Below are 27,834 nucleotides of genomic sequence, written 5' to 3'. Positions count from 1 at the left end.
CACAAACTAGCGAAAGATTTTTTTCGTATTTGGTGCACCGAGTAAGATGCCATTAAGAATATTTCATATCTTCATAAAAGGTGGTTGATGACGTAAGCATCATCCAACCCCCCCCCCACTCCCACCTTGCCATCAAAGGTCAGCAAATAGGAAACCCCCCCTTCCTTTCCCCCCCACCCCCATCGACGCTGACGTGATACTTGAATGACCCCCTAACCTTCAAAGTGGAAGACGAGCATCATACCACTGGACCACTTGGGCACATGGGTTTCCAACTGGTGTTCCACGGAACCCTGGCAATTTTCAAGGAAGAACACTTTCTCTTTGTTACTAATAACTGCCGCAACCGTTCTTTATTTCGAATTTTAATGAGACAGTGTCTTAAAAAACAACAACACACCCTTTTTGGCTATATCGATTAACTCAGCAAACAGTAACGTTACATTCGAACTAGTGATACATTAGTTCTACTTACGCACAACTAGTGATACATTCACATTTTTATTATCCACTAGTGCAGCGATTCGCAACCTTTTCTGACTAGCGGAGCCCTTTTCATTGCATATTTTCTATGGCGGAGCCCTGTTTAACTCGAGGAGCCTTTTTAGTATATTATTTATATGGCGGTAAACCCTACAGGTTTTTTAATCAAATTTATTGATTTATTTTATTATTCTCTAGTGGCCGCGAAGCCCCTGGAAAGTGCACATGGAGTCCCAAACGAGCTCCGCGGAACACCGGGTGAGAACCACTGTACAAGGGATGTTCTTGAGTATTGTTCAATAGCAGAATTTACAACAAAAAGGGTGACATAACCACTGAAAAAGATTGCTACTGCAGGGAGACCCCATTATCGAGGGGTTAGCGACACCACACTCTCGGTCAGTAAAAACAAAAAAATGGGCTGCCGTTCGGAATCGGCAATAAATTGTTGGTCCCGGTCTAATTAGCCCTCGTGTGAAAATGACCGTGGTGCGAGAGAAGGGGCGGAGATACGGTGGGGGCAGGAGGACTTTGATGCTCGTGGGCGCAGCGTCAATGGTGGAGTCGTCTGATCAAATGTATGCGTATATATTTGCTTTGTTACTTGACAACAACTGTTGCATTTTGGAGGACAATGGGTGGGGGCGAATCATAAACAACCTTACAACAATGGCCTTCTGGAATGTAAACACATCTTCTCGATGGTACGACCTCTTTGTCATCCAACAATTGTTTGCGTGGCCAACAATTTCCTTCAACAATACTCCAGATCAATGTAACAATGCTTCTACAACAATACTCCAGATCAATGTAACAATGCTTCTACAACAATACTCCAGATCAATGTAACAATGCTTCTACAACAATACTCCAGATCAATGTAACAATGCTTCTACAACAATACTCCAGATCAATGAAACAATGCTTCTACAACAATACTCCAGATCAATGTAACAATGCTTCTACAACAATACTCCAGATCAATGTAACAATGCTTCTACAACAATACTCCACAACGCGAAGTTTCCGAGAAAGCGTAATCGAATACATCACATGTGTTTCCCGATATTTTTTCATATTTTTTCAACTCTGAGGGGCTCAGCCTCTAAGGGACGCTAGTGACGGGGCCGTCTTAAGAACCTCGTGGGGGTTCACGGGGAAAATGATTTTTCTGAGGCCCTGCCTAGCTATCCACCCACAAATAGGGCCATGTTTGGGTTGGCCCAGAAGGTAGCACCGGTTAGCGACGTTCGTGAAGTTAAGCACGGATGAACAAGGAGCAGGGCCGTTTTAAGAGCACCATGGACCCCCTGATCAAGTAAGTTTCCTCGGGACCTACCTGGCTAAAACTGCTTTCCTGAAAAGTTACTCTCGAAAATTTCAATCGTATCTAATTTTTGTGAGCCCCCCCCCCGCCCCCCGCGGGTGGCCCATGCATTAAGACGGTACTAGGAGTCCCAAGGAATCAGCTGTAACCTTGAACTGCAATTTACATGGACTGGACTACGCTTGCAGGGAGCCGATGATGCTTTCTTTCATTCACGCCGGGCACAACTCCGGTCTATTGCCGTGGACAATTTACTACCGAGTGAGTTGTGCCGGAAGTTTGAGTGTGTGTGTGTGCCTAACGGTTTGAGTGTGCGGTGCGTATATAGCGTTGTGTTTATTTTTATGTGCTGCCATCTATATTTCAGAAGTGAAGTCTAATGATTGAATATTTGTATCATTGCAGGCCTCTTGCTCTCTGTGGCGATTTCTGATATTTCAACGGGGGGGACCGGCTCGCATTGATGATGCCGTAAACGATGCCCTTTCCTAAGGCGCCTATATTACAGTACTGGTTCTTCTAGAACAGTGTTTCCCAACGTGGGCGTTAACGCCCCCTTGGGGGAGATGGAAAGTTCCGTGGGGGGGGCGGCGGTAGAGGCTACGGGTATAACATAGGATCCTATGGGTTAGATTTCATTGGGGGCGATGGGAGAAAAAAATTTCTGAAGGGGGCGATATGTGTGTGGGACAAAAACAGTTTCCGAAAACTTTTTGTATCATCGCCCCCAACTCAAGATCCTATGTCGTACCCGTAGTTTGGAAAACACTGTTCTAGAATATACATGCTTAATACATGGCCCGCTAGCCAAATGTGGCCCTCGGAGTCATCTGATGTGGCCCGCGAACTCAATTTTCTCGGATCACTTAAATTATTGGTGATGGCATATTTATACTTCAGTGACCTTTCAGAGCACGTAAGTGCACCACGGCACAGTTCCAGAGCACTTAAGCTATCCACGGTACATTTCCAGTACATTTAAGAACACTTTAAAGTGGCACATTTTCATATCACTTAAGTGTTTTAAGTGTTAAGTGAATTTCTTTTGTGTAAGTGAAAGGCCCGGTCATACAGCTAACGAGAAATGAAGCTACTCCGAATCACTCACGGCCCGGTGTGACTAATGTTAGGGCCCACCCAGTGCCGTCTTAAGGCATGGGCCCACCCGGGCACGGCCCGTGGGCCACAAGCGAAGAGCGGCCTCACAAAAGTGAGATCCGGTTGAAATTTTCGAGAATTTTTTTTGGTAGAGCCTCAGAAAAATGAATTTGCCGGGGGCCCATGATACTCTTAAGACGCTCATGTGACCCGCGGCACGTTCTCAGAAGAATTAAGAAAATTCCGTTGCTCATTTGCAGATAAATTCGCTGGCCCGCGACACATTTACGCCTTTTAAGCAGCCCGGTTCACAGTTCCTGATCACTGAAGTGGCCCGCGACGTGTTTTCACACCAATGAAGTGGCCCACACTGCCCTTGGTTCTTTTCACTGGTCTCTTTTAGCTAATATATAATATTTAAAAATAAAAATAATTAACTATAAATAATATGGGGGGGGGGGTGAGCCCGCGGCAGTGGTGTTTTGGAAGGGGGAGCGATAGGAACTGAGAAAAAGCAACCCCCCCCCCTTCCCAGACAGCCACAACTAGAAACGAAAATTTACTCTGTATTAATTTTGTCGCCCCCCCCCCCCCCATGAATTTTGTACAGAAAAATAGAACCTCAGAATATTGGCCCAGAATTGGGGGAGGGGGGGGGGGTATAGTTTTAAGTTTTCATTACTTCTGAAGTTAATTTCTCTCAATCTCATTAATTCCGTTATCAATTATTTCTGAAATTCTTTCTCTCATTAAATCTGAAACTATTTCTCATTAATTCTGAATTTTCATTATTTCTAAAATTTTTCTTTCATTATTTCTCAGTATTCATTAATTTTGAAATTTTTTCCTTTCATCAATTCTGAATTTTCATCGATATCAAGAAAAAATTTCTTTCGTTTGTTCCGAATTTTCATTCATTTCAAAAAATTATTTCGTTCATTATTCCGAGAAATAGCTTCTTTCATCAAAATGAGCTCTCTTTCATTATTTCTGATATTACTTTTCCTTCCATTTATCTCTTACATTATCTCTTTCATTAATTCCTTCTTTTCATTAGTTCTAAAATTATGAATCTACGGCCCAAATAGTTCTGAGATGATTTCTTTCATTACTGCTAAAATTATTTCGTTCATTTTCTCAAATATATAATTTATTTCATTAATTCTTTTCGCCGTTGATATTTGATACCGCATACGATAGATGGCGCTACCTTCATTGAGACATATTTGCTCTTCTGGGATATTTGAAAATTGATTTATTATTATATAACGAACTCGAGGGTTCGGAGCAAAGCCCTTGAAAGCTCCATTAACAAAACTCTTAATGCTGCTTTGGTTAGGGGAAAGACCCCCCCCCCCATGGCCCCCACATCCTGTAGCGGGACCCCTAGTCTGGAATCTTTTGTCGGCCCCTCGGTCAGACTTTTAACGGGCCCCTTCTGTAGTTAATTTATAGTGTTAAAAAGCAAAAGAATTATGATAACCGTCCCGGGCCCCAGGGCTAGAGCCCTGTCAGCCCCCCATGTGGGGGCCATGCCCCCACACTTTTTTCCAACTTCCTCATAAACTGCCTGAATTCTGCGACACACAGGGCTTTAGCGGCCCCCCCCCCCACTCCTGCCAGACTTTTCACGGTCCTCTTCGTGATCCTCACATCCTGAAGTGGGGCCCCTAAAAAAAATAGGTAGATAGACTTGAAAGTCTGGGAGGGGCACGATGATTGCTGTGAGAGGGCATGATAACTGATGTCAATTCATATAGAATTAGCCGGTTTCACATTTCTGAACGCTCGGGTGGGGGGGGGGGGCATTGTCCCCCATGCACCCCCTGGGACAATAGGAATTGGGGGAAGCATGGATAACCCATGTCCCCCCCCCCCCCAAAACAGACATTTCACGGGCCCTTCTATAGGATATTTATGGAATGAAAAAACAAAAAAATGACGATAATTGCCCCGAGACTCGGGGTTGGAGCCCTGTCAGCAGGGCCGTCGTAAGAGCATCGTGGGACCCCCCCCCCCAGTGCCGTCTTCAGGCATGGGCTTGCCCGGGTCCTCAGGATAAGAGGGGCCTCACAAAAATGACATCGGGTTGAAATTTTCGAGAATTTGCCTTGTAGGGCCTCGGAAAAAAATCTGTTGGCCCGGGGGGGGGGGCATGATGCTGTTAAGACGGCTCTGCCCTCCCCACGGGCCAAGTGGTTTTTCTGTGGCCTTACTAGTAAATTCTAGAAAATCTCATTTTTGGGAGGCCCCCCCCCCCTCTTCACTTCAGGCTCCCTGGCCGTGCTCGGGTGGGCCCATGCGTTAAGATGGCACTGCCTGTCGGCCTAACCCTTGTAGCCCGAGTGGTATGGTGGTAAGGTGCTCGTCTACCGTCGTGAAGGTTGTTGTCAGGGTCCCGGGTTCGAACCTAAGGGAGGATGTGATATTTCCCCTAACGAACTCGAGGCGACCATCGATAGACAGCGCCTTCACTTCCAACCCATCTCACTAATGGCAGTATATTGGCGATATAGCCAGAGTTGATTTTTGGTGAAGTAGCCTATCCCTTGTGGGGGGGGGGGGGCTTGGTAGTGCCGTCTTAAGACATGGGCCCGGGCCTCAGAAAAATTACTTGGCCCAGGGGCCCATGATGCTCTTAAGACGGCTCTTGGTCCTCTTCTCTACAATGAATTTATAGATTGAAGAAACAAAACATGATGGGAGAATTGTGCCTCTAGTTTCGCGCGGTGGCTTTCTGCTATAGGTGTTGGCCAGGGAAGAAAACCATAAAGATATCTATAGCACTATGATAGTAAGTACACAGTTTGTAAACATGTAAGCCGTTGTTTGGCTGCTGATCAGGGGGCGGGGAGCTCGTATTATTTTTTTGCCCAAGACGGTATAATGTTAAGACGGCGATGCATAAAACACCCCTCCGCCTTCCCACAAGTGCAAGAGGGAAGCCCCCCCTGACTACCTTGAAGCCCCTCCCGTGACTACTTTCAGAGCCCTGGAAGCCTGTGCCCCCCCCCCCCATATCATGCAGCAAGGTCTCGCAGGCTGTAGGGGGGGGGGGGGTCGTTTGACCAGATTTTTTCACTCGTCCCTCTACAGCAGGGTCGTAACTTAGTTTTTTTTGCGAGGAGGAGCAAACATGAATTTGCCGTTCCCCCACCGTTGCGAAATTCGATGATTTTATAATAGCATTTTTGTTTTTTCCCAAAATTTTGCCACCCGGGGCAGTTGCCCCTTTTGCCCCCCCCCCCCTCCCAAGTTCCACCTCTGCTCTAAAGTAAATTTATGGTTTAAAAAAAAAAAAAAATAAAAATCATTTCGGCTCCCGGACTGGAGCCTATAAGCCCCGTCCTTGGAGGGGTGGCCTGCAGAACTGTCCATAGAACCAGGGCAATCTGTACCCACTGGCCCGTGTCTCATCTCCATAGGGAGCCTACATAATGAGATTCTGTATAGCTAACTAACTCGTAGGATAGGGGAGAAATATCACTTTTCCGGGGTCGATGATGTTGACACGGCCCTATATAGAACCTAACCCCACCTCCTCTAGCCCAGGATTCCGGAGCTCAAGGAGTAATTTTGCTTTTGTTCGCCATAAATTTACTCAAAAAATCAATTGAATAAGTAGAGCATTTTATTCATCCAAAGGGGGGTTCGGTCCAAAAGGGGCCATGGGTGAAAAAGGTTAAGAAACGCTGGTCTAGATCTGGGAGACGATACTCCCTGTTAACAAAGCCAGAAACATCAATCCAGGTATCGGGATCGCTGTCGTATACAATGATAGGCTCCAATAAAATCGGAGCAACAGGTGCCGAAGATATAAGGACTCTAGGTTCGTTATAAGCGAGAACAGGTCCTTCCCCCCCACGACAGTCCCAATAAAGTGCAATAAACTCGATCATTCCAAGTAGGACACACCATTTCTAGAACATTCTTATATTATAATCGTGTATGTGGGAAAAATTCTTCGGTTTACACGGAATTATGGGAAGAGATTCATCTTAAAAAAAAAAAGATTTTTTTCCCTTTGGAATTTTCTAGAAAAATGAACGACACCAACCCCCCCCCCCCCCCCTCCATGAGAGATTCTCAAGACCCCTTTTCCTGAGAAAAAGGGGTCTTTTTCGTCCCCTTTCTTCTGAAGGAGAGAGAGAGAGGGACTTGTATATTGCTTAACCTGTAAAAAAAAACCATCTGAAAAAGGAAGTACAAGGGTCAAGGTTAAGGTTCCCCCCCCCTTCCCGAAGAACCTGAAGAATCAGGGGGGTGGGGGAGAGGAGTGTTAGACCTTTTTTTTTGCCCCCCCCCTTTAAAAATGACGTGAGATTCAATGATGTTTTTGCCTGGGGGGGGGGGCGATGGCAGCAGCGGCACTTGTTGTTCTCGAGGATGTACTTTAGATACTGTACGTGTATGGGCCATGGTGTTGTTTGTTTAAGGGTCACTGAACCTTCTTCGACGTGTTTTTGTTTTGGTGAAGCCCCTTTAAGAAGGTGAAGTGTCATCTTTTATCCCGAAGAGGGTCTTTGGTTTGTTCTAAATCTTGAACCGAGAAAAATCTTTGGTTTGATTTTAAGGGTGGGGAGGGGGGGGTATGATGACCCAAGGGGCCTGATATGATAGTACACATCCATTCAGCAAAAACAAAACAGCTCGAAGATATAAACCATATTCGTTGAAGCGAGAGAGTAGAGGCACATTTATGGTTTTTCGCCTGTGGCAGGGCCGCAACTGGGAGGGGGGGGGAGCAGACGGGTCTCGTGCCCCGGACCCGAGGGGACGCAAATTTCATTCTGAAACCTCTCCTTCAACATTACAAGGGGGCGTCAAAATGAGCGCTTGCCCCCTAGTTGCGGACTTCTGAATGCATGAATTTTGCCGCCCTTCTCCCATTATAGTCTAATTATTTTGACTGTTCTTTCCTCGAATTCGCCATGTTTTGCTATGACCCACTTGGCCTCCCCAACCCCGACTCCTGCAAGTGCACCTAAGAGTCATTCTTTCAGTCATTCACACTTTTAGGTCACGCACTCTCTATAAGTCACTCTTTTAGTTGCTCACATGCCTGCACACTGTTTTAGTCCCACACATGCTTGCACGTAGTCTAGGCAACACCTTCTATAGTTTAAAACCTCCACGCGAAGCTTTGACGCCATTGAAATCGTCCATTTCACCTATATCCATTGGATATAGCAGTCCTATGCTAGAGGGCAGCATATGCGAAATCTTTACCCCCTTTTTTCGCAGTATATCTAATGACTATAGGGGAAATGGACGACTTCACAAGAGCTCCGCGCGGAGGCTTTCTGCTATAGAAGGTGTTGGGTGCTCTAGGTCACGCTTTTGGTCATCACATGTGCCAAGTCGTTCCTTTGCCCACTCACGTACTTGTAAACTCTCTAGGCCACTCTTTTTGGCCACTCGCTAACCTAGTCCCTTTCTGTCTGTGCAGAGGCGAATTTATCGAGATTTATATACAAATTTTGTCGCCCTCCCCCCATTTTAGTAATTTTCTTGGCCAATCATCATTCCTCAAATTTGCCGCCCTGGGCTAAGTGTCCATGTAAATACGCCACTCGGCGAGAGATCCAACACCTTGGAGCAGGGCCGTATTAATTCATAGGCCCCCCACAAAGGTGCACACCTACTAAGGAATGCGATCTTCTAGAGTAAAAGTATGTAAATGCTGAAAGCTGTATACGGACTTATCGGAGGGAACTTCAGAACACAGTGCTATAGCCCAGACAGCTTCCTATAGGAGTGCGGAGGGGGATTATGGTGAAGCCATTTTAATATCGAGCTTGGACTGAAGTAGGATTCCCAAAAACTTGATGGGACCAAACTTAATACGGCCCTGTGTAGATGGCCAGCAGGTGTTAGAAGTAGTTCTTTAGGTGTGCACCTTTGTGGGGGGCCTATGAATTAATGAACCATTAAAAAAATGTTCATTGAACGTAGACCCATCCCCCCCCCCCCCCCGGGGAATGTAATATTCACATATTACTTATCATTGTATTCTGTGTTTTTCATTTTTTAAAAATATGCAATTTCGAAATCGGATGGACCTCCCCTAAGTCACCCCCATGGCCCCCACATAGGGGAGGGGGCTGGCAGGGCTCTAGCCCTGGGGCCCAGGACGATTATCATCATTTTTTTGCTTTTTCACGCTATAAATTAACTACAGAAGGAGCCCGTTAAAAGTCTGACCCAGGGGCCCGCAAAAGATCTCAGTCTAGGGGCCCCGCTTACAGCATGTGGGGGCCATGGTCATCCTAACTTGATATCTATCGTCCGCCGCTGGCATGACGGAGCCGATACATTGATTATTATACAACAAGAATTTGATACATTTGCATACAATGCAATGAACATGGTAATTAGCTCAGACCTGAAATAAAGACATTCTGAGTTGCGAATGTGAGCCGATCTTCCCGTTAAAAAGTCTCGTCACAGAGAGCAGCATGCCTACAACGATAAAATCTTCAATCACTACACTTTACTCTTCGTTAGAAAAATTGATGGCAACACTATACACATCAAGCATTAAATAGAAACAAACAACTTCACGTAAAGTTCACAACAAAAACACGCACATTCCAACATGAAGAATTTCGTTAGAAGTTCTGCAGAGGAATATGGACGATGCATGTGTGGTTTAGTAGCAGCAGTAGAGGGGAGGAGGGGGGGGGGGCGGTAGGTGATCACCCAAGATCCGGATAATGTGGAAAAAAATATATCTCTCTACTAAAATACGGGATGATCTTACGAACCCGTACAATTAGTCGCCCCCTCCCGACACATTACCCTGGATCCGCACCCAGGGCCGTCTTGAGAGCATAATGGGTCCCTGGGCAAAATGATCATTCCTCCCCTCCTTCTACCGGACAAGAAATGCCTACCAAATTACACATGCTTTACTCTTAAAAATTTCAACCATTTCTCATTTTCACGAGGCCCCCCCCCCCCCCTCAGAGGTCATCGAGCCGTGACCAGGTGGACCTCATGCGTTAACGACGGTACTGCCCGCGGGCAAAATGATGATCATGTCGGAAATACAAGCCGATCAATTCATAATAATGTACTAGCTCTCATAAATCGCAGAAACGGATCTCATTATTATGAAGGCCTCCTCTAGGATCCTAGGTCCCCGGGCCGAAGCTAGGATTGGGCCACGTCCACAGTATAATAAGCCGTACAACATTTTATATGATACACACGTATGTGAGCAAACAATAGTTTCAAGCGAGGGGAGGGAAGCACAGATGGATACTAATTGCCCAATGAGAAGGCTGCATTTTGAAGCCAGCTGGCCCCTACCTTCCATTCTTTCTATTTTTTTGTTAAACATGGTAGGCCCGGAGGTTGACGAGGAAGAGATTTACAACGTACAGAAACAGTACACAAAAAAATAGGAAATACATGTGCATGGCCGGAGGCATTCGGATTTTATAGAAGGCAGGGCGTAGCACGACAACAGTTGATCTGCTGCTTCGATCCAACGGCGGACATGGTTGCCTTCCAGCTGGTCTGCTAGCCATATGGTCTCCTGTAGGGACAGGCAGCCATGACGGTGCTATTGATGAAAGCAAACGGAACATAACCTCGTTATATAAGAAAAAAACAACAATACACAGTTAATTGAACCGATTCGGACACATTTCTGTTTTTATTCAACTTTTGCTACTGTATTTCCCGTCAGTGCCGCCGCCTTTAGGCCTACGCATGAATGTAGCGAGCTCCCATGACAATATCTCATTCTATAATCGTCAACACCCTTGCGTACGCAAGTGAGTGTACTTTCTTCAGTAGTTAAAGGGTCTCAGAACAACAATTTTCTCCGGAAGAACCCATGTCGTTGCGACGCCCCCCCCACCTTGAATAAGAGGCCACTGAAACACAGGCGTGGATCTAGGGCGATGTGTTGGGAGAGGCGATTGTTTAGGTTCATTTAATCATCTCGTATATTTTACGGGACAGACGAATTCGCCCCCTTTTTGGCTCTTCGGATAGGGGATTCCTCCCCCCGCCGGATCCACCCATGAACCGAGGCAGACACCATCAGCTTCAAATAAAGCCGAGGCGATATCTCCAGCTACAAATGAAGCGGAGGCAGACATCTCCAGCTTCAAGCCGAGGCAGTTGCGAATAATGCCGGCATTACAGAGGTGGTGGAGGCAGACATCATCAGCTGCGAATGACAGATTTGTTCAGCTTATAATCAATTGAATAAGTAGAGGGTTTTATTCGTGGATGGGGGCTGAATAAGAAAAAGGGAGAGAGAGTGCATAATGTGGTCCAAAAGGGGACCCATGGGTGAGATGTGGTCATGTATCAGACATGTGGCAGACATCATTAGTTGTGAATGAGGCCACTACAGGTATATCCAGTTGCGAATGAAGCCGTTACAGACATCTCCAGCTCTGAATGTAGCCGAGGCAAAAATGTTCAATATTGAATGGAGCGAAGGTTGTCATCTTTAGCTGCGAATGAAGCCAAAGCAGGAACTGATGCATGGCGATGTGTTGGGGAAGGGGAGCCGGGGCAAACACGCATTTTGTCCCCCCCCCCCGTGTAATGTAAAAGGAGCAGTTAAAGGCTGAATTTGGGGTCTCCTCCAGTCAAGCACCCGGGGCACCAGACCCGTCTATTCCTCCCCCCCCCGAAATGTGAGAAAATGACCGAAAAAAGGGAAAAAGATGGCCAAATCCATTGTTCTGTCACTTTGGTCCCCCCCCGAAATGAAAGTGGTCCCCCCCCGAACGAAATTTCTGGCTACGCCCCTGCCCCCCCCCCGCAGTTGTGGCTTCCATGATATGGATCTATAGTAGGGGGGGGTTCTTAACCCTTTTCCGTGAGCCCCTTGTGCCAATAAGATAGTCTTCGTGGTCACCCTTTGAGAATAAAATGAAGGCCCAGATGGACCCCTCCTATTATTTCTAGGAGGTTCTGAATGGACTCTTTCACAAAATAATAAAACACTGAAATTAAGTACAAAAAACTGAAAAAAACCTCATTCAAGTCTTAAGCTCTCTGAAATGTCTTTTCCCCCGAACCTATAGGCCTACGTAAAACTGCACGTCATACCGATCTATCATTTACTATCGATTATTTATACAATTATTTTTTCACCGTCTTGCAATTCTAGTATCTATCTCTCCCGCCAAAAGAAACACCCCGAGCTATCGGGGGACTCGCTGACAGGCAGGGCCTATTCCTCATAAGTTTGGGTCCTGAACAAATGGGAATTTTGGGGTGTTCTCTGAGGTAAATGGGGGTTGGGGGGGGGACATGTGGGCCGAGCTTAAAATATAAAAATCACCAAATTTTAGGGCACTGGAAATTTGTGGCACGTGCTCCGTTTTCTCATGGGAGAAACAAACACTGCCGACAGGCAGGGTCGTCTTTAAAACACAATAGTCCTCCCTCCCCCCCCCCCCCAGGCTAAGTGATTTTTCCCCTGAGGACCCCCTCTACATGCCTAAAACTATCTGTCTACGAATTAACATACTTAATCTTGAAAATTGTAACCAGATCTCGTTATCATGAGGGTAATGACTACTGCCACTGCACTTGAGGCTCCGGGAACATCCCCATCTTGTGTTGGGGGTGGTCAAAGATCTTAGCCTAAGGGGCCTATTGCCAGGATGTACGACCAGGGCTGTAACTAAGATTTTCTGAGGGGAGCAGACATCACCCCGCTACTAAAAAAATTCGAGAATTTTATAACCGGTATATATATTCTTGTTCTCTCCAAAAACTTACCGCCCGAGGCAGTTGTCCCTTTGTAATTCCGGTCCGGGATGGGATCATGGCCTGGGTATGATAATAGTCGAATCCCATTATAACGAACTCCAAGAGACCGGAGAAATCACTTCGTTATAAAGAAATTCGAGGTATTTGCATTTCTACTACGTAAACTTATTTTGGGGGGGGGGTTAGAAAAAGTGTTCGTTTAAACGAGATTTTCGCTATAACGGTATTCGTTAAAATGGGATTCGACTGTAGTAGGAGCAGGGCAATCCTGTAATAGCAATGGATCTCCCCCTCCGGCCCAAGCAATCCAATAGGGGCTTCACACAAGTCTGATACAATGAATAATTGCCATTCAAAGTCATCAGAGGCTCCTGGGCAGTGAGCCTATACCTTAAAATGGCCCTGGCCTTAGAGAGGTGCACACAAAGAATAGGTTACACAGTGATTACGATATAACGGTGTGTGTATGCAGTGAACACGTAATAACAGACCCTGTAAACACCTGAAAGGGCCAAGCCCGCTACTTGTCGGGCCTAACTACCATGCATGGCCGCAAATTTCCAAGAAAAACCCGGATTTTTTTCTCCAAAATAGCTACTGGACTAAATGAGAAAAAAAAAGAAGCCACAATCCGAATTCGTTTATTTTCCTTCAGTCTCCTTTGTTCTGGTTGTAACCAAACGGCGCAAGCCTCACACTCACACAAAGAAGCCTAGGAGGGGAGGCCTCCCTCGGGCTACGCAGATACATTTTCCATTCACTTTTCTTTGTGTTCAAGAGCCTCAGCTCTGCGACAGAATAAAAAAAAAAAAAAAAAAAGAGAGAAGAAGAAAAAAGCGCGAAGCTCGGTTTCGCGCGCATGTACACAAAGAAACACAGAAAAAAAAAACAATAATAATAACGAACTCCTGAATGATGTCAATCAACGGCACAGCTAACGCCCTCTCGCGTGCTCTCGTCCAATCCGATCTCTTCGTGACAGTCCCACGTGACGGGTCCCGACCAATGATTGGGACGATCTCCCCGTGACGTCACTAGCGCGCTCTCGCCCGGGGACAGACGTTCTGCGAAGGAACAGCGAAATTCTATTCTCTGCTGCGCGGTCAGTGATGCAGTCGTTCCGCTCGTTCTCGTGGAGAAGCCGGCTAATTGCTTAGCTCGGCGCGAAAATTCTCGTTTTAATTTAACGAACAGTTTTTTTTTTTTGTTTTCCTTTTGATTATTATTTTTTTAAATGATTTTAGGATAAAGTGAAACGAAGGCTGCGTGCGGTCCTTGAATAATTTATATTTTTTTACCGTGAGAGATTAATCCCACCAATATATTATATTTATATAGAAAAATTTGGAAGTAAAGAAGAATATCTATTTTTTCATTATAATTTCGTCGTCGTCGTTATTGTTTTCAAATTGGTCGTCCGGTAAGAAAGAAAAAGGAATAAGTTTTCCAGCAGACGAGAAAGAAGTGTGATGCCGGCTAGTCTGTTCACAGATATGGAAAGAGGTGGCAGAGCGCTGCACGACCAAAGAGCTCTGGAGCTCGCCCTAGAGCTCTCGATGTTCGGCATGAGCAACGACAATGACAATATGGTCGTGGGCACGAACAACTTCATCGAGAACGAGCCGAGGAGCAAAAAGAGCCAGAACACGACGGAATGTGTGCCCGTGCCGAGCTCCGAACACGTCGCAGAGATCGTCGGAAGGCAAGGTGAGTGAGCAGCACAACCCTCCTTTCCTCTCCTCTTCCCCCTCTCTCTCGTTATCCGAACAAAGAGCTTCTTCCAACATGTCCGCTTTCTTTGTTCTCTTTCTCTCTCGGGTTTTCGCGCGCTCTTGCTTTCAACGGATAGTAATCGGCTTTCCCCTTTGTTGCGACGTTGCAACAATTAGAATTAGTATTGTTGAGTGATGAACCGTAATTCTAACTCCCAGGGGAGGACCTGGCTTCCCACAATTTCGGGGCCCTGGGCAAGTATGAATTTTTGGGGGGGGGGGCTCCTATATGTTTATGTAGTCTTAGAAGCCGGTGAAGGTGCTTGAAATACAATAAAGTCTATTTTGGGACCCTGAAAGTTTGTAGGCACTTGCACCATTCGCCCTTGGGAGAAACTGTTCGTGGAGTTTTATATCAGAATTACATATTAGTTGCCCGTTTTTTGACCAAGGGCCCTCCATTCCGCACGCTCTCAAAATGAATATTTTGAACAAGTTTACTCTATACAACGGACCAAAGTACCATGGGTCCAAGGTAAACTGATGTTCTGGGGTCCTGGGCACCTTCCTATCAATATTTATATTCGAATAATCAAACCCTATCAATATTTGCACTTTAATAATTAAATCCTTCCGTTGGGCTGGGCCTGTTTCTCCCCTGGGCAAACGGGACACGTGCCCAGCGCTTGAAAGATGTGGCTAGTATTTGTATTTTAGGTATGGCCATCACTTCCCCACCCGAAGACTAGGAATAAGTGCCCTAAAAATTAATGTTTGTCCAGTAAAGCTTTTGTCGACTAAAAAACATGGGCAGTGGGGCTTTAGAAATATGTTCTGCAAGGTTCCCCATTCACTAACTTGCAGAGATTTCCGTTACAATCTTCTGAAATAGTGCCTACGTAATAAAATTTGTATCAGGCTGTCTTTTTTCAATTACTGAAATGCATTGTTAATTGTTGTACGATTTGTTAATTATTGTAATGTATTGTTACGATTTATGTGTGTGTTGTTGATACAGGGACTAAATTATTTTGAGGTACACAATTAGAAACAAGATTTGACAATCGTTTTTTCTTATTGAACCATGTTCAAAGATGTATCACGATCAACACATCTTTGATTTCCCTGCCCTCTCCGAACTTCTATAGTGAATTTGAATGAGAAATCCACTCCAAGCTAGAATCCTGTCAACATTGAGTGGATGGACACCCTTGGGTGTCCCTTTGCTAGGTTCACCAATAAATTTCATCTTCATCCAGTTTTTATCTTGAGTCCATCGATGAAATGTATCGATATTGGTGCTGAGGTCTGTCCAGATTTTTTTGTAGGGTCCTGTTTTGTGAAAAGCAAAATAAACTAGTTAATGTATCACAAAAAAATTTAATGAACGAAAAAACGAACAATATATAATATGAAACATATATATATATATAAAACACTAAAAATTAATATTTATAGTTTCATTAATTTTTTATGTAATGAGTTTTTGAGATCTGGGATTTTGTGAGGCAGATCCTAATTTTGGCTTGATAGCCCTTTTTAGTGTCAAATTTCTCAAAGTGAATGCTTTATAGTAGTTCTCTCAACCTTTGGAAGCCTGCTGCCTGGTTGAGTGAAAGGTTTGGTTGCAGGGCTAATGAGCAAGAAATGAAGCAAAATTAAGCAGTGAATTGCTTGCAGCCTTGTTGGACTGTCGGGGGCTCCAGCGGTTATTCCCAAAACAATGTTTTGCATTGTTCTGCAATGAACCCTCAGCTGACTGGAAGTGTTCTGATAGTAAAAATTCCCATAGTAGTGTTTGCTTCTACAAATTCTTAGATTGTTCTACAGTAGTGCTGATTGTTCTGTGACACGAGTAGCAGATTTTGCTTTGGGGGATTTATATTTTCCAGGGGAAATCCTTCCTTTAGGGGTCTATCCAGTTGAAATTTGGGTCCATTTTCCAGATCCTTCTCAAAATTAAATATGAAAATATACCCTTCATAAAATGCAAATTAACAAAACTTTAAATTTGGCATTTCATTACTTTTGTGGTACTAAATTGCTCGACATTCTGTAAAATTAATGACCCTCTTCACTAAACTAAAGAAAATTTTCATGAAAACGGCCCTACAAATGAAATCTGGATAGAACCCTGCTATTGCGCAGTAGAATCTGTCCAAATAGGAGATCTGAGGAATCTTTCTTTACTGGTCTTCCAAAAAAAATTGGTGCTTATAAAGTTTTATAAGACAGTTCAGTAGTTTTTAATTTAAATTCATTTAGTTTTTTTGATAGTCCTGTATGGTATGGGGATGAACATTAGTGGGACTGTATTCTTTTCCAGCAGGTTCATATATCTCATGCTGTCAAAGATTATATAAAAACCCTAAAGTGTTTGAAAATTGCCTTCTGGATGCCTAAATATAATGGTATTTGACAGCATCATTTAATATTTTTTTATTTAGTACTGATAATCCCCAAAGCATAATATGCTGAAAGCTGTGAGGAATGTCACAGAACAATCTCAGAATTTTAAGAAAAGCATATATTACACTATAGTGAGAATTTTCACCGTAGATTTATTTTTGATCGGCTGTTCTGCAACAACTTTGAGGGCTGATCGTGATTGTTGTAGAATTTCACTTTCAGATTTTGCGTATGTTAGTTGGATTGACAAATTGAAATTTGATGCTAAATAGTTTTTTCCGTGAAAAACTATGATTACTTTCCTTGTATACATATCTCACACATAGGTACACTGTATAAATTTCAAAAATTTTATGTTGCACTCGTATTTGCAACCAGATTTCTACCGTAAAAGCTGAATTTTAAAGTAAAGGTTTGTTTTGTTTGGCTGTCAGCACATGTGCAAATTGAATCTTCGGGTTCGCTTGGGGTTCGAATTGTTGAATTATCGAAGAACTTTGGGGCTGGTTACCGTCAATACTCCTCACAAAATCAAACTCGAAAGGCTTCTCTAAAAGTTCGTCAGAGCTGGGTAAAATGCAGTTATGGTCAAGTTGAAGAAAATTGATTTGGGTTTTGGCATTCAATGCCAAATAGCCATGTAGGAAAAGAATTGGGGAGGGGGTCTATCCCAATTTGACAGTTCCACCTAGGAAATTTTAATTGACTCTACTTATACTTGGGAACCAGGCTATTTGCCTAGCTGTGAATGAAAATCATTTCTGAAACATCATTGATTTTTGGCACGATTAATCTTATGGGTACCTTTTTGAAAATAAATTTTGTTGAGCCAAGTATTGAGGTATGCGGTTCTAAATAGTTTTTTTTTTCCTTTCAACTTTTGTGGCACATTAACTCATGGTGACAGGTTTGGCAAATCCCAGGTAGCCATTTTATATATAAATGTGAAAATATGTATGCTTGTCCTTTATATAAATGTACGATTTTGGATCTATCGTTGCCGAATTTATGCACATATACCAAACAGGACCGGGATTGAACCATAGGCTACTTCAAAAGTTCATCAGAGCATGGCAAATGTCCGAAATGGGCAAAAAAAAAGACCATTTGGCAACAAGGGTTCCTGGAGCCCCAACAATCACTTTGGGAATGTTTACTTTGGTTACCGTGGTTCCCAAACAATGCGTTTCAGACATGTTTATGCGCTTCCAATTGTTTGTTACTTTTTATTCTGCATCTATTTTTCTTTTATTCTATATCATTATGTATAATGGTTTGTCACTTTTTCAATCCTTCCAGTTATTGAAGAAAACCCGGGAAGCACCGGGTGTTTTTGCTAGTGGCAAATAGACTTAAATTCAGTAATTCTGCTTTTAAGGACGGTCCCCAAAGCAGAATGTGCCAAAAGTCTGTGTACGTCAAAGAACAATCAGTGCCACTGCAGAACAATCTGGAAGAATTTGAAGAAAAGTGTAATGAAGCTATTATAGGCAGTGTTTCTCAACCGCCGGGCCGCGGCCCGGTACTGGGTCTTGACATTATTCATACCGGGCCGGGAATGATTGGCCTTTTACGTTTTCCTCACTTGTTTTCCGTTAGTCGTTTGTTTGACCGGCCTTCCGGTCACTAAAATAAATGAGACCGGGCCGCGGGCTACCAAAGGTTGATAACCGCTGTTATAGGGAATGTTTACTGTCAAAGCATTTCGTCAGCCGAAGTATTCAGAATAATATCAAATTATGAAATCAGAAAATTGTCATCCTCAGACTCCACTTTCAGCAATCTGGCTGGGATTGATAAAAACCAGGGATAATCAGTGGTGATTGAATCTATCGTTGTTAAATTCCGTAATGATGAATTTGGGAGGGGGGTATGTCCAGCCAAAATTTGAGTTCGCTTTCCGGACCCTTCAAAAAAAATGGATCTGGAAGAAACGGACCCTTCACAATAAAAAATGAAAATTATCATTTATTCGCAGAATGAGAGGAACAGTACTGACTGCGGTCTAAACCAGTGCTTTTCAACCTGGGGCAGAAATCATTCGAACTGTTCATAGAGCGAGGCCGATCTGAGATGGCCTGAAGTCCGTAAGGTGGGGGGAGGCATATAAAATCTGTTATTTTAGAATTTTGGAGAATTAATGTGTTGTGTTGCTTTCAGTTAAACTGCCTAAACCATTTACTTTCTGTAATTGCTTATTGATGGTGCTGTGGAACTTGGACTTTTACTTGATTCACATAATTTAATTGCCATGCACTGTATGTAGTCTTTGACATATCAATGAAACATTTGCCGGAAATACCCCCCCCCCCCTCCCTGTCGAAATGCTTACGTTGCCTCTTGCGACAGCCTGGGTGTCTCGCAGTTTTTCCAGTCACTCCTCGCAGAACTTACCTTTTATCAGAGGCTTATGATGGTGACACAAGCCCTGCATAATACCGGGAAAAGAGGCTGGCTAAACCCTTTCCCTTGGGATCGACCTCATGAATTTTTAGCTACAAAATATCAAATTACTGTAAATATATATTTAATCAAATGATCATAGTTAATCGCATTTAAAAATGAGTATAATGTATAACATGATGCATAATTGCTGAAAATAGCGTTAATTATAACAATGATGCCCTAACAGACTGATGAAGCGACATTTTGTCACTGCCCTGATAAGTGCTTTTTTTATTTCTCTTCCTGTCTGCTTAAGCTCTATTCCCCCTCCTAGATTAATAACCCAATATAGGTAATATTAAACTCTTAAGTAGTTTAAAAATATACGGCCATGGCGTAAATCGCATTAGTCCAGAATGGCTAAGAAATGACTCAGGACTATGCAGCGTTTGCCAATTTCATTTCGAACTGGAACCCACAGGGGCCACTATGACAGATCGTACTACGCTTCGGCTAGTACATATACTATAATTGGAACGGTACTATGTCATATTTAGGATTAAGTATGAATTTTTTTTATTCACAATGAATTTACTGAAAATCAATTAAGTACAAAGTGAAAGTGTCCCGCTCCTGGATGAGGGCGAAGTTTCCCTGGATAAGACGTGGTTGAGGCACGAGTAAACAATGGTCCAAAGCCCCCCCCCCCCCCCCATGGGTTATAAAAATGGGTCAAGAATACACTGGTTTAAACAACTTTTTCGATTTGTCATCCAAACCCAATAACAAAGTCGGGACTAAAGGATTTGTATCAATATTACTTGCGAGAACCAGTATATTCATTGATCCGTTTCATGTCCAAGGCTGTGTGTGTGTTGTATGAAAACGTCACAAGATGAAAAGGGCGGTTTTTTTTTCTGCTGCTGCTTTCTCCAAGGTAATGGCCAAGGCCTTTTTTGCTCCCGCCAATGGCCGCGACCTCAATACTCATGATCATTAAAATGGAGATCGTTGGGAACGTTATTGTTTACTCCTTTCGTAACGCTTTTAGTTTTTCTAGTGGATCAGGGGGGCCTCTTCCTCTCGATGGACTGAAATACTCAGCAGTGTTTGTTTCACAAAGGAATGGTGCAAACGATTTTGAAGGACTTATCGCTCGTGTCCCGAAGCGGTTGTTTTTTAGTCTGTTTTAGCTCTCACGTGTTTCCTAATTTTTAAATTTTGCTTTTGATTTCCATCCTAAAACGTATGTTTCAAGGTGTATGACGTCAGGTCCATTGTGAACTATGATCGCAGTATTGTATGGGTGCCACATGGAAATGGGGGCACTCACTCCATGGACTAACACTCCATTATTTTATTGCAATGAATTTACTGCAGAGCCCCCCCCCTAATGAGAAATACTAGCCTGTGGTCCACCGAAGATGGGTCGAGATCTGAAACTTCCGTCCGTACATAGCCTGTTTCTCGCATGGGTAAACGGGGCACACGTCCTAGACCAGTGTTTCTCAACCGTCGGACCGCGAGTGATTGGCCGTTTAAGTTTTCCTCACTTGTTTTCCGTTAGTCGTTTGCTTGACCGGGTCTTCCAGTCACGGGCTGCGGTCTACCAAAGGTTGAGAACCACTGTCCTAGACCCAGAAATCGGCCGCCTTTTGTTATAGGGAAAGGCTTCTTTCCTTCGCCCCATGTCTCGGTCTCAAGGAAGAACACTATGTATAATAGGGCTCCCCAAAAATTGATATTTGCCCATAGCCCAAACTTAAAATAGGCCCTGGCCCGTACACCCTAATCCTAACAGCTCAGAGAAGAATCGGGCCATTTAAGGGCCCTGCTTGCTTGTCATTATTGATAATTTATGTGGATTGTGGTTATTCTCGTAGGTCTCGTCACCTTGGGCCCTGTACTCCTGCTTTGCTTAGTGTGTTTTCGCCCTTAACATGCACTATATTTTTGGGTGGAAAGGGCGATGATGCCCAGGCCTCAAAATCGGTCCCGTTTCCCGCGAATCATTTTTTCTAATTTTATTTCTTTGCACGTTTTTATTCATTTTGACGCCCGTATCAAGAAGTTCCGCACTTCTACACAAATTTGTTTCAGGATTTTTTTTGTACTAAAAATATGGCTGCGCTCAAGGCCAGACGCCAGCAGGTGCAAAGGGTGCGGCCGCACCAGGCCACAAAATTCTAGGGGCTGTAAAACTTGGTTAAATAAACAAAGCATCGACGAGTTATTTCGTTCTGGCTTGTAAAATCTCATTGTAGAGATTAGTCATTTGTTATGTATGGATCTCATTTCTGCAATACATAAACGAGGGGGGGGGGGGACTTCGAATACAACGTGTTTTCAACGTAGCTCTCAGCATACATGAAATTGCTTTTGTTTGTGTTCTCTGTACCGATTTGGACCGATCGTCGCCGGGACCCGACCCGACATGAAGGATAGTTCGAATCCCTGAATACGATTGCAAGCCAGTGATTGAATTTTCACACGTGGCTCTCTTGTAAAACGGTTTCAGCAAGGTGGCGGACGGACGGTCCCGGGCTATTGCAATTGTCATCCCAGTTATTGCAATTCATTGGGTGTTTACCAAGGTTGCTCAATGTTTAGGAGAGTGCGGGGCCTCCATTGTTTCTAAAACGTGTCGTGGGACAATTAAATGACATAACTGGTGTGGGCCACTTCAATGATTTGGGAATGTTCCGTGGGTGACTTGCACCGCGTTCCGCTTAAGTGCTCTGAAACTGCTGCGGTTCACTTGGGTCATCTGGAATTGTGTCGTTAGTTGCTAAAGTGTTCTGTAAATATGTCATCAGTAAATGGGCCTCTTAGTTCATTTATACAAAATTAGGTTTGCGATCGCGGGCTACATTAGATGACTGCGAGGGCCACGGGTTGAACATGTATGGCGTATACTGTGATTGGATGAGCGTTGTGTTGTGTTTAATCGGGATGATGAGTGATGCGTTTTGTTCACGTGTTTTTCTTTTTTTCCTTCTCTAGGTTGCAAGATTAAGGCTCTGCGTGCGAAGACGAACACCTACATCAAGACTCCAGTGAGGGGCGAGGAGCCCGTCTTCGTTGTGACTGGCAGAAAGGAGGACGTGTGCGCGGCGAAGCGCGAGATACTGTCGGCCGCCGAACACTTCAGTCAGATCCGGGCCCAGCGGAAGAACAACCTGAACGGGGCCCTGATGCCCGGCCCGAACTCAAACATTCCAGGGCAAACGACAATCCAGGTACGCGTTCCATACCGGGTCGTCGGGCTCGTGGTCGGTCCCAAGGGGGCCACCATCAAGCGCATACAGCAGCAGACAAGCACGTACATAGTCACGCCCAGCCGGGACAAGGAGCCGATCTTCGAGGTGACTGGACTTCCGGAGAACGTCGAAACCGCGAGGCGCGAAATCGAGGCGCACATCGCGATGCGAACCGGCAGCCTCATAGACTCGGCCGAGGACAGCGACTTCAACTCCGGTTGCATCCTGGAGTCGAGCTTCGCCAACAACCTGAACGCTGTCAACGGCTCGCTGTTCAAGGCAGGCGCTGACCACCACCACCTCCACAATAACGACTTCAACCCCTTCTCATCTCCCAGAGACAACAGCAATAATATCTTCGACATGCATCGAGACGACAGCAGCATCTTCAACTTCCCGACGTCCACGGTGCTCGGCGGCGGCATCAAGGACCCCTTCAGCTCCTCTGTGTTCGGGGGCTCCTTCGGCAGCCACGGCATAGGGCTCTACGACGTGGACGAGGGGCTCGGCGACTCCCCGACCTTCGACGTCCCACCGCCGTCCCTTGCGGCGTCGACGTGGCCCGACTTCGGGTCCGCGGCTCTCAGCGACACCCTGTTCGGTGGCGGGTCCACGTCCCCTGACCTCAACCAGCCACGGAGCAACAGCATCAGCGGAGCCCTGGCCGACTTCGCCCTCAGGGGGGCCGACCAGCAGCAGCATCCCCCGGCCCGGCGGATCCAGAGCGACCCGGACAGCGACGGCAGCGGCACCAGCGATGGTCTCAGGTCCAGCACAATCTCCAACCTGCACTCCTCGTTCTCCCCGCTGGCCAGTGCCGGGGCGGGGCCCGGCGGACTCATAGGCTTCCCAGTATCCGCGACGAGCTCAAACAGCAGCAGTAGCAGCTCGAGCAGCAGCGCTTCTGCAAGTCCCACCGAGTCTCTGGCGGCCGGTCCTCCCGGCCAGAAAGTCAGGCGAGACTGCGTCGTGTGCTTCGAGAACCCAGTGGTCGCGGCCCTGGTACCATGCGGTCACAATCTCTTCTGCTATGACTGTGCCAGCAGTATCTGTTCCAAGTCTGATCCCGAATGTCCCATTTGCCATCAGCCAGCTTCCCAAGCCATAAAGATCTTGTCTCAGATCAACGAGTGTTTCTAATTATTTTCTTACCTTTGCCCCCCTTCTTTTGTTTCCTTAGATTATGGTGTGAGTGTCATTATGTACCTTTGTGTGTGCCTGCGTGTGAATCATTTTAATCTTTCCAAAAATACATTGACAACGCTGGTATTTTTTCAATACAGGGCCAAAAGTTTTTATTTGTCTATATATATATCATAGGGTTATCAGTACAGTATCCATATTGAATTCTTCATATATATATATATATTATCTATATCATCGCTTTGAATGGCCTAATTTATTTCGTGCTGCTGCCGCATAAATGTTTTACGCCATTTAGCTGTAAATTTCTAAAGCCATTTTTTTAATTATTTTAAAACGTTTTATTCAAAGAATATATTAAAAGAAGAGAAACTATATTCAGGAAAGAGATTATATTTCAGATATTCTAAGAAGTTTCAAATGTAGGTTTTTTTATGTATAATTATATATATATATATGGTAGCGCAAGAATATTTCGGTTGGTTGCCAATCTCAAGTAATAAATAGAATATTTAGAGATATCGATAATAAAGCTTCCCTCCCACTTAGCGGGGGACGAGGGGCCATTGGGAGGTCTTAAATTAATCCCCGCTCTCGTCTTTTCCCCTCGTCCCTTAGACTCTCGAGGAGGGGATATATATATTTTATCCTTATATGAATTTTATATAGTCAGTTATATATATAATTGTTGCGGCAAGCAGAAATCTTGTGATGTTGACCGTTTTTTAAGACATTTTTTTTTCTCGTCCCCCCCCCCCCCCCCTGCAGCCATGAATGCAAAAGAAAAAGCACAATCGAACGAAAAATATACATGGTTTCTTTTTTTTTAATTTGCGCTTATTTTTATTGTTTATTTTTTCCTATTTTTAATATATTTGTGGTTTTATATATATGTAGGTGCGATTATAATTGTTGCTTTTTTTTACATAGTAGCCGGTTATGGCTGTTTTGATTTGCATATCTATAAGAAATATATATTTTTCATTTCGGAGTAGAAATCGTGTGCAAAATGTACATTTTTTTTTTTGCGTTGATGTTTTTTTTTTCGTCTTCCGTCGATGATGACTCTCCTTATAAATGTTGAAACTTTTGTTGGTTTTATATAATTTTTTTTTTCATTTGTTAAGACGCAGCTTTAATATTGATCTTTTCGAAGAAAATATAATCTACGCCACTGTTTCCGTGGTCAGTAACTATCTCTGTGTGAGTGTTTTTGTGTGCGTCAAAGTGGTATTGTCGTCGTTGTGAAGGAAAATTTAATCATGAATAAATAATCTAGTTGAAATATTTGCACAATATTTGTATCTTATGCCGATTTAAATGAGTGAGATGATAAAAGAAAAAAAAAGCTTGTTATATTACCTTTTAACACAATTTCTCTTCCTTCCCACCATCTCCCCTTTCCTGTCATTTTTTTCCCATCTTCATGTGTGCGTGCTCTTATTTGGGAATCCAGTTTCTATATTAAGAAAAAGAATCGTATTATGCAATTAAATATTAATGAGCGTTTAGTGATAATCGTCTTCATTCGTGCACAGCGAGTTTTTCTATAATATATATATATTATATAAATATATATTTGCTCAGATGCATGTCAGTATTTTGCTTGGAGGCACCCTGAGGAGTGCAACAGTGCTGTTAGATGTAATTTTTTGATGTATTTGCCTTATATATCGGCTGTCATCCACTAACCTCCCGATACCAAACTTGCTTCTTTGATTTTAGTGCCAGCTGTTTTCATTTTTCTTTTTGTGGTTTGGTGCATAGTAGAGCTTGTACCGATCAAGATGATCAAGATATATCTGAAACAATCGTCACTTTTTCTGCCCTCGTGTATGAAGTCTCGAGGTTCTAGTTTGATTGGATTTATATGTGGAAATGCTCAACTTTCTCGTGTTTTTGATAATCTATGCTATCTATATTAAGGATTTCATTGATTCGTAAAACTTTTTTCTTGGATTTCTTTTTCATTTCACAATTATTTAGCACTCTTAAAACTCATTTTTACTCACATTTCATTAGTAGGTTTCATTATGAACACTTATTCTAAAGAGCTTAAATTTATTTCGAAGGCAGCTACATCTAATCAAAAATTCGGATGTGGTCGAATTCTGTAATTAAGGTTTTTTATTTTAACAAGAGATTATGTGTTGCAGCTTATAATACAGATTTATGCAGATGTCTATTTTTTGTTGTAATCTTCGGAAGATATAATTTCCCACTTTCGTCCCCACAGTTTTTTTTTCTCAGTGTGCGCTAATAGACTTTTATTGTATAAAGGAAGAAAGAACTCTTTAAATTGGAATGTTGGATACAGGTCAAATTTTATCGCAGATTTTTTTTTTGTTGATTATTTTTAGTTTCTTGCAGAGTACTTATCGTAATTGAATCATAACATGTATAGCATAATTTTTTAGAAATATCTGTTTATTCTCATTCGTCTCTCGAGATATGCAAATCAGTACCTTAAATATATATATGCCAATTTGAATAAGAATGATGTTTAAAAAATTTCTACGACAATGCCCAAAAGAATCTCCCACTTTTGTACTGCCATTCAAACGATAAATCCATATGTATACTAGTTTCGGAGCGTGTTCTTGTCTTGTGCCACTAGAATTCAACTGTCTCTTTTGTTCGTTCTTACCTTCCCCTTATCCCCGTAACTATGCAGTATTATGATATAGAATTGTATGTGGAGGAGCTATTGTGTAATGTGGAGATCTTGCCAATTCAGTTTCGCTGTACACCTTTCCACAATCTATTTTCTCCCTCCCCCCCCCCCCCATCATCCTGCCTGTGTACCCATATACATATAAAACATGTGCTCTATGTGTATGTTGTGTATCACTATCTCGATTATGAGACTGGCTGGCTTAACACACCACACACCAAGTCCAGTTTCGTTTACAAAATGTCATCGATAAAGTAGAAAAAAAGATGAAAGTGTGCTAAATGTTTGTTCTTAGAGCCTCTGTCGTATTCTGGGATGAAGATGATGTGAAACGCTTTCCTGTGGGGAGAGACAGAATCTGGTTTTCTTTTTAAATCTTTGGACGATAAACTAATCCAATATGCTCAATATGTATTTTAACTGTCGTAATTGTGGTTATTATATCGTGCAGTGTTTTTCTTCTCCAAGGTTGTAACAAATTAGCGGAGAATATCCATAGTTCCGTTTTCTCACTTATGTTCGTATTTTTCTAGTGTCCTGTTGAAACAAAGTATCGAACGAACTGCTGTCGTTGCATGAACCTACATACAGTGCTCTGTCTGTCTCGCCTATACATATATATATTTCGGAAGCTCCAATTTTTTTTTTTCCAACTTTGTCTGTTCCAGAATATGATGGAAGAGAAATTCCCTTGAACATAATATATATATTTTATTATTCGTGTTTTTATCGTGATTGGAACAAACAAAATATGTATTTTCAATTTTTCGAAACGACTACATGCACTGGTTCTGTGTATGTTCATGTGTGTGTGTGATTTTACGTACTTAAACATATATATTATATATATTATATAAAAATACTACAAAAGAGTTGATACGAAAAAAATGGAGATGTTAATTTTTTCACTGTTTTTTGCCGATATGTATTTTATTTTTAGCATTTTTTCAAAGTGTAAAACAATAGTGGTAAAAAAATGAAAGAGTTTATGGAAATGTGTGGTTTGGTTCACGTTATTTAGTTATTTGGGATATATTTTATATAAATATATATATATATTTTGCCAAAGAGTATACAGTGTTTTTTGAGTACGAAGACCGAAGTTCAATATCAACCATTTATATATTATAGTAAAAAAGCCAGTTTTTATGACTTGTATTTCAAATTATCTTTAAATAAGATAAAACTCTTTCCATTTCTCATAAGAAAAGATATTTTAAGATGTCTTAATAATAAAAGAAATATATATACTAGTATTTTTGCACATTACCTAGACGTACACATTTTAGCAATAATTATCAACAAGCTTATTAATATAACAATTACGGCAAATTGTTATTTACTGACGGAAGAGAAAGAAAAAAAAATAAGAATTTTTTTAGTTTATAAAGGAAAATTGTATGGATAATTATCAATAAAAAAAATAAATACTTTATTCCTATATGGACAACCTTCTCTCTACGCGTTCTTATATAATTTGTTTGGTTTGCGCGCGCGGTTGCAGTTTACTTTGTTAATTATTATAGCTGGTACTGTTGTGGTTTAGGTGACGTGGAAGGTCGTCTGCTTAATTTTTTAAGTAGTGTGTGAAGA

At 43.0% G+C, this 27,834-nt stretch overlaps 1 protein-coding gene across 1 annotated transcript; it reads left to right on the top strand.

Moving 5' to 3' along the window:
• Positions 1–13,712: 13,712 nt before the first annotated feature.
• LOC149071473 (RNA-binding protein MEX3B-like) lies at positions 13,713–24,852 on the top strand. Its single transcript, XM_089247622.1, has 2 exons — positions 13,713–14,365; positions 22,168–24,852. Exons 1-2 carry the CDS (start codon positions 14,128–14,130, stop codon positions 23,562–23,564), a joined length of 1,635 nt encoding a protein of 544 aa, XP_089103748.1. The 5' UTR covers positions 13,713–14,127; the 3' UTR covers positions 23,565–24,852.
• The last annotated feature ends 2,982 nt before the right edge of the window (positions 24,853–27,834 follow it).

This window comes from Pholcus phalangioides, unplaced genomic scaffold (assembly GCF_987345545.1).
Source record: "Pholcus phalangioides strain wild (caught in Gottingen) unplaced genomic scaffold, Ppha-v1.0 ptg000018l_1, whole genome shotgun sequence".
Classification (NCBI taxonomy): domain Eukaryota; kingdom Metazoa; phylum Arthropoda; class Arachnida; order Araneae; family Pholcidae; genus Pholcus; species Pholcus phalangioides.
Note: the sequence above shows the minus strand (reverse complement) of the source record. Positions and strands in the feature narration are given on the sequence as shown.

Bases quoted from the DNA above. Each gene is read 5' to 3' on its own strand.
- LOC149071473 (XM_089247622.1), top strand. From the start codon at position 14,128: ATGCCGGCTAGTCTGTTCACAGATATGGAAAGAGGTGGCAGAGCGCTG. The intron at 14,366-22,167 runs GTGAGTGAGCAG...TTCCTTCTCTAG, and splicing joins AGAGATCGTCGGAAGGCAAG to GTTGCAAGATTAAGGCTCTG.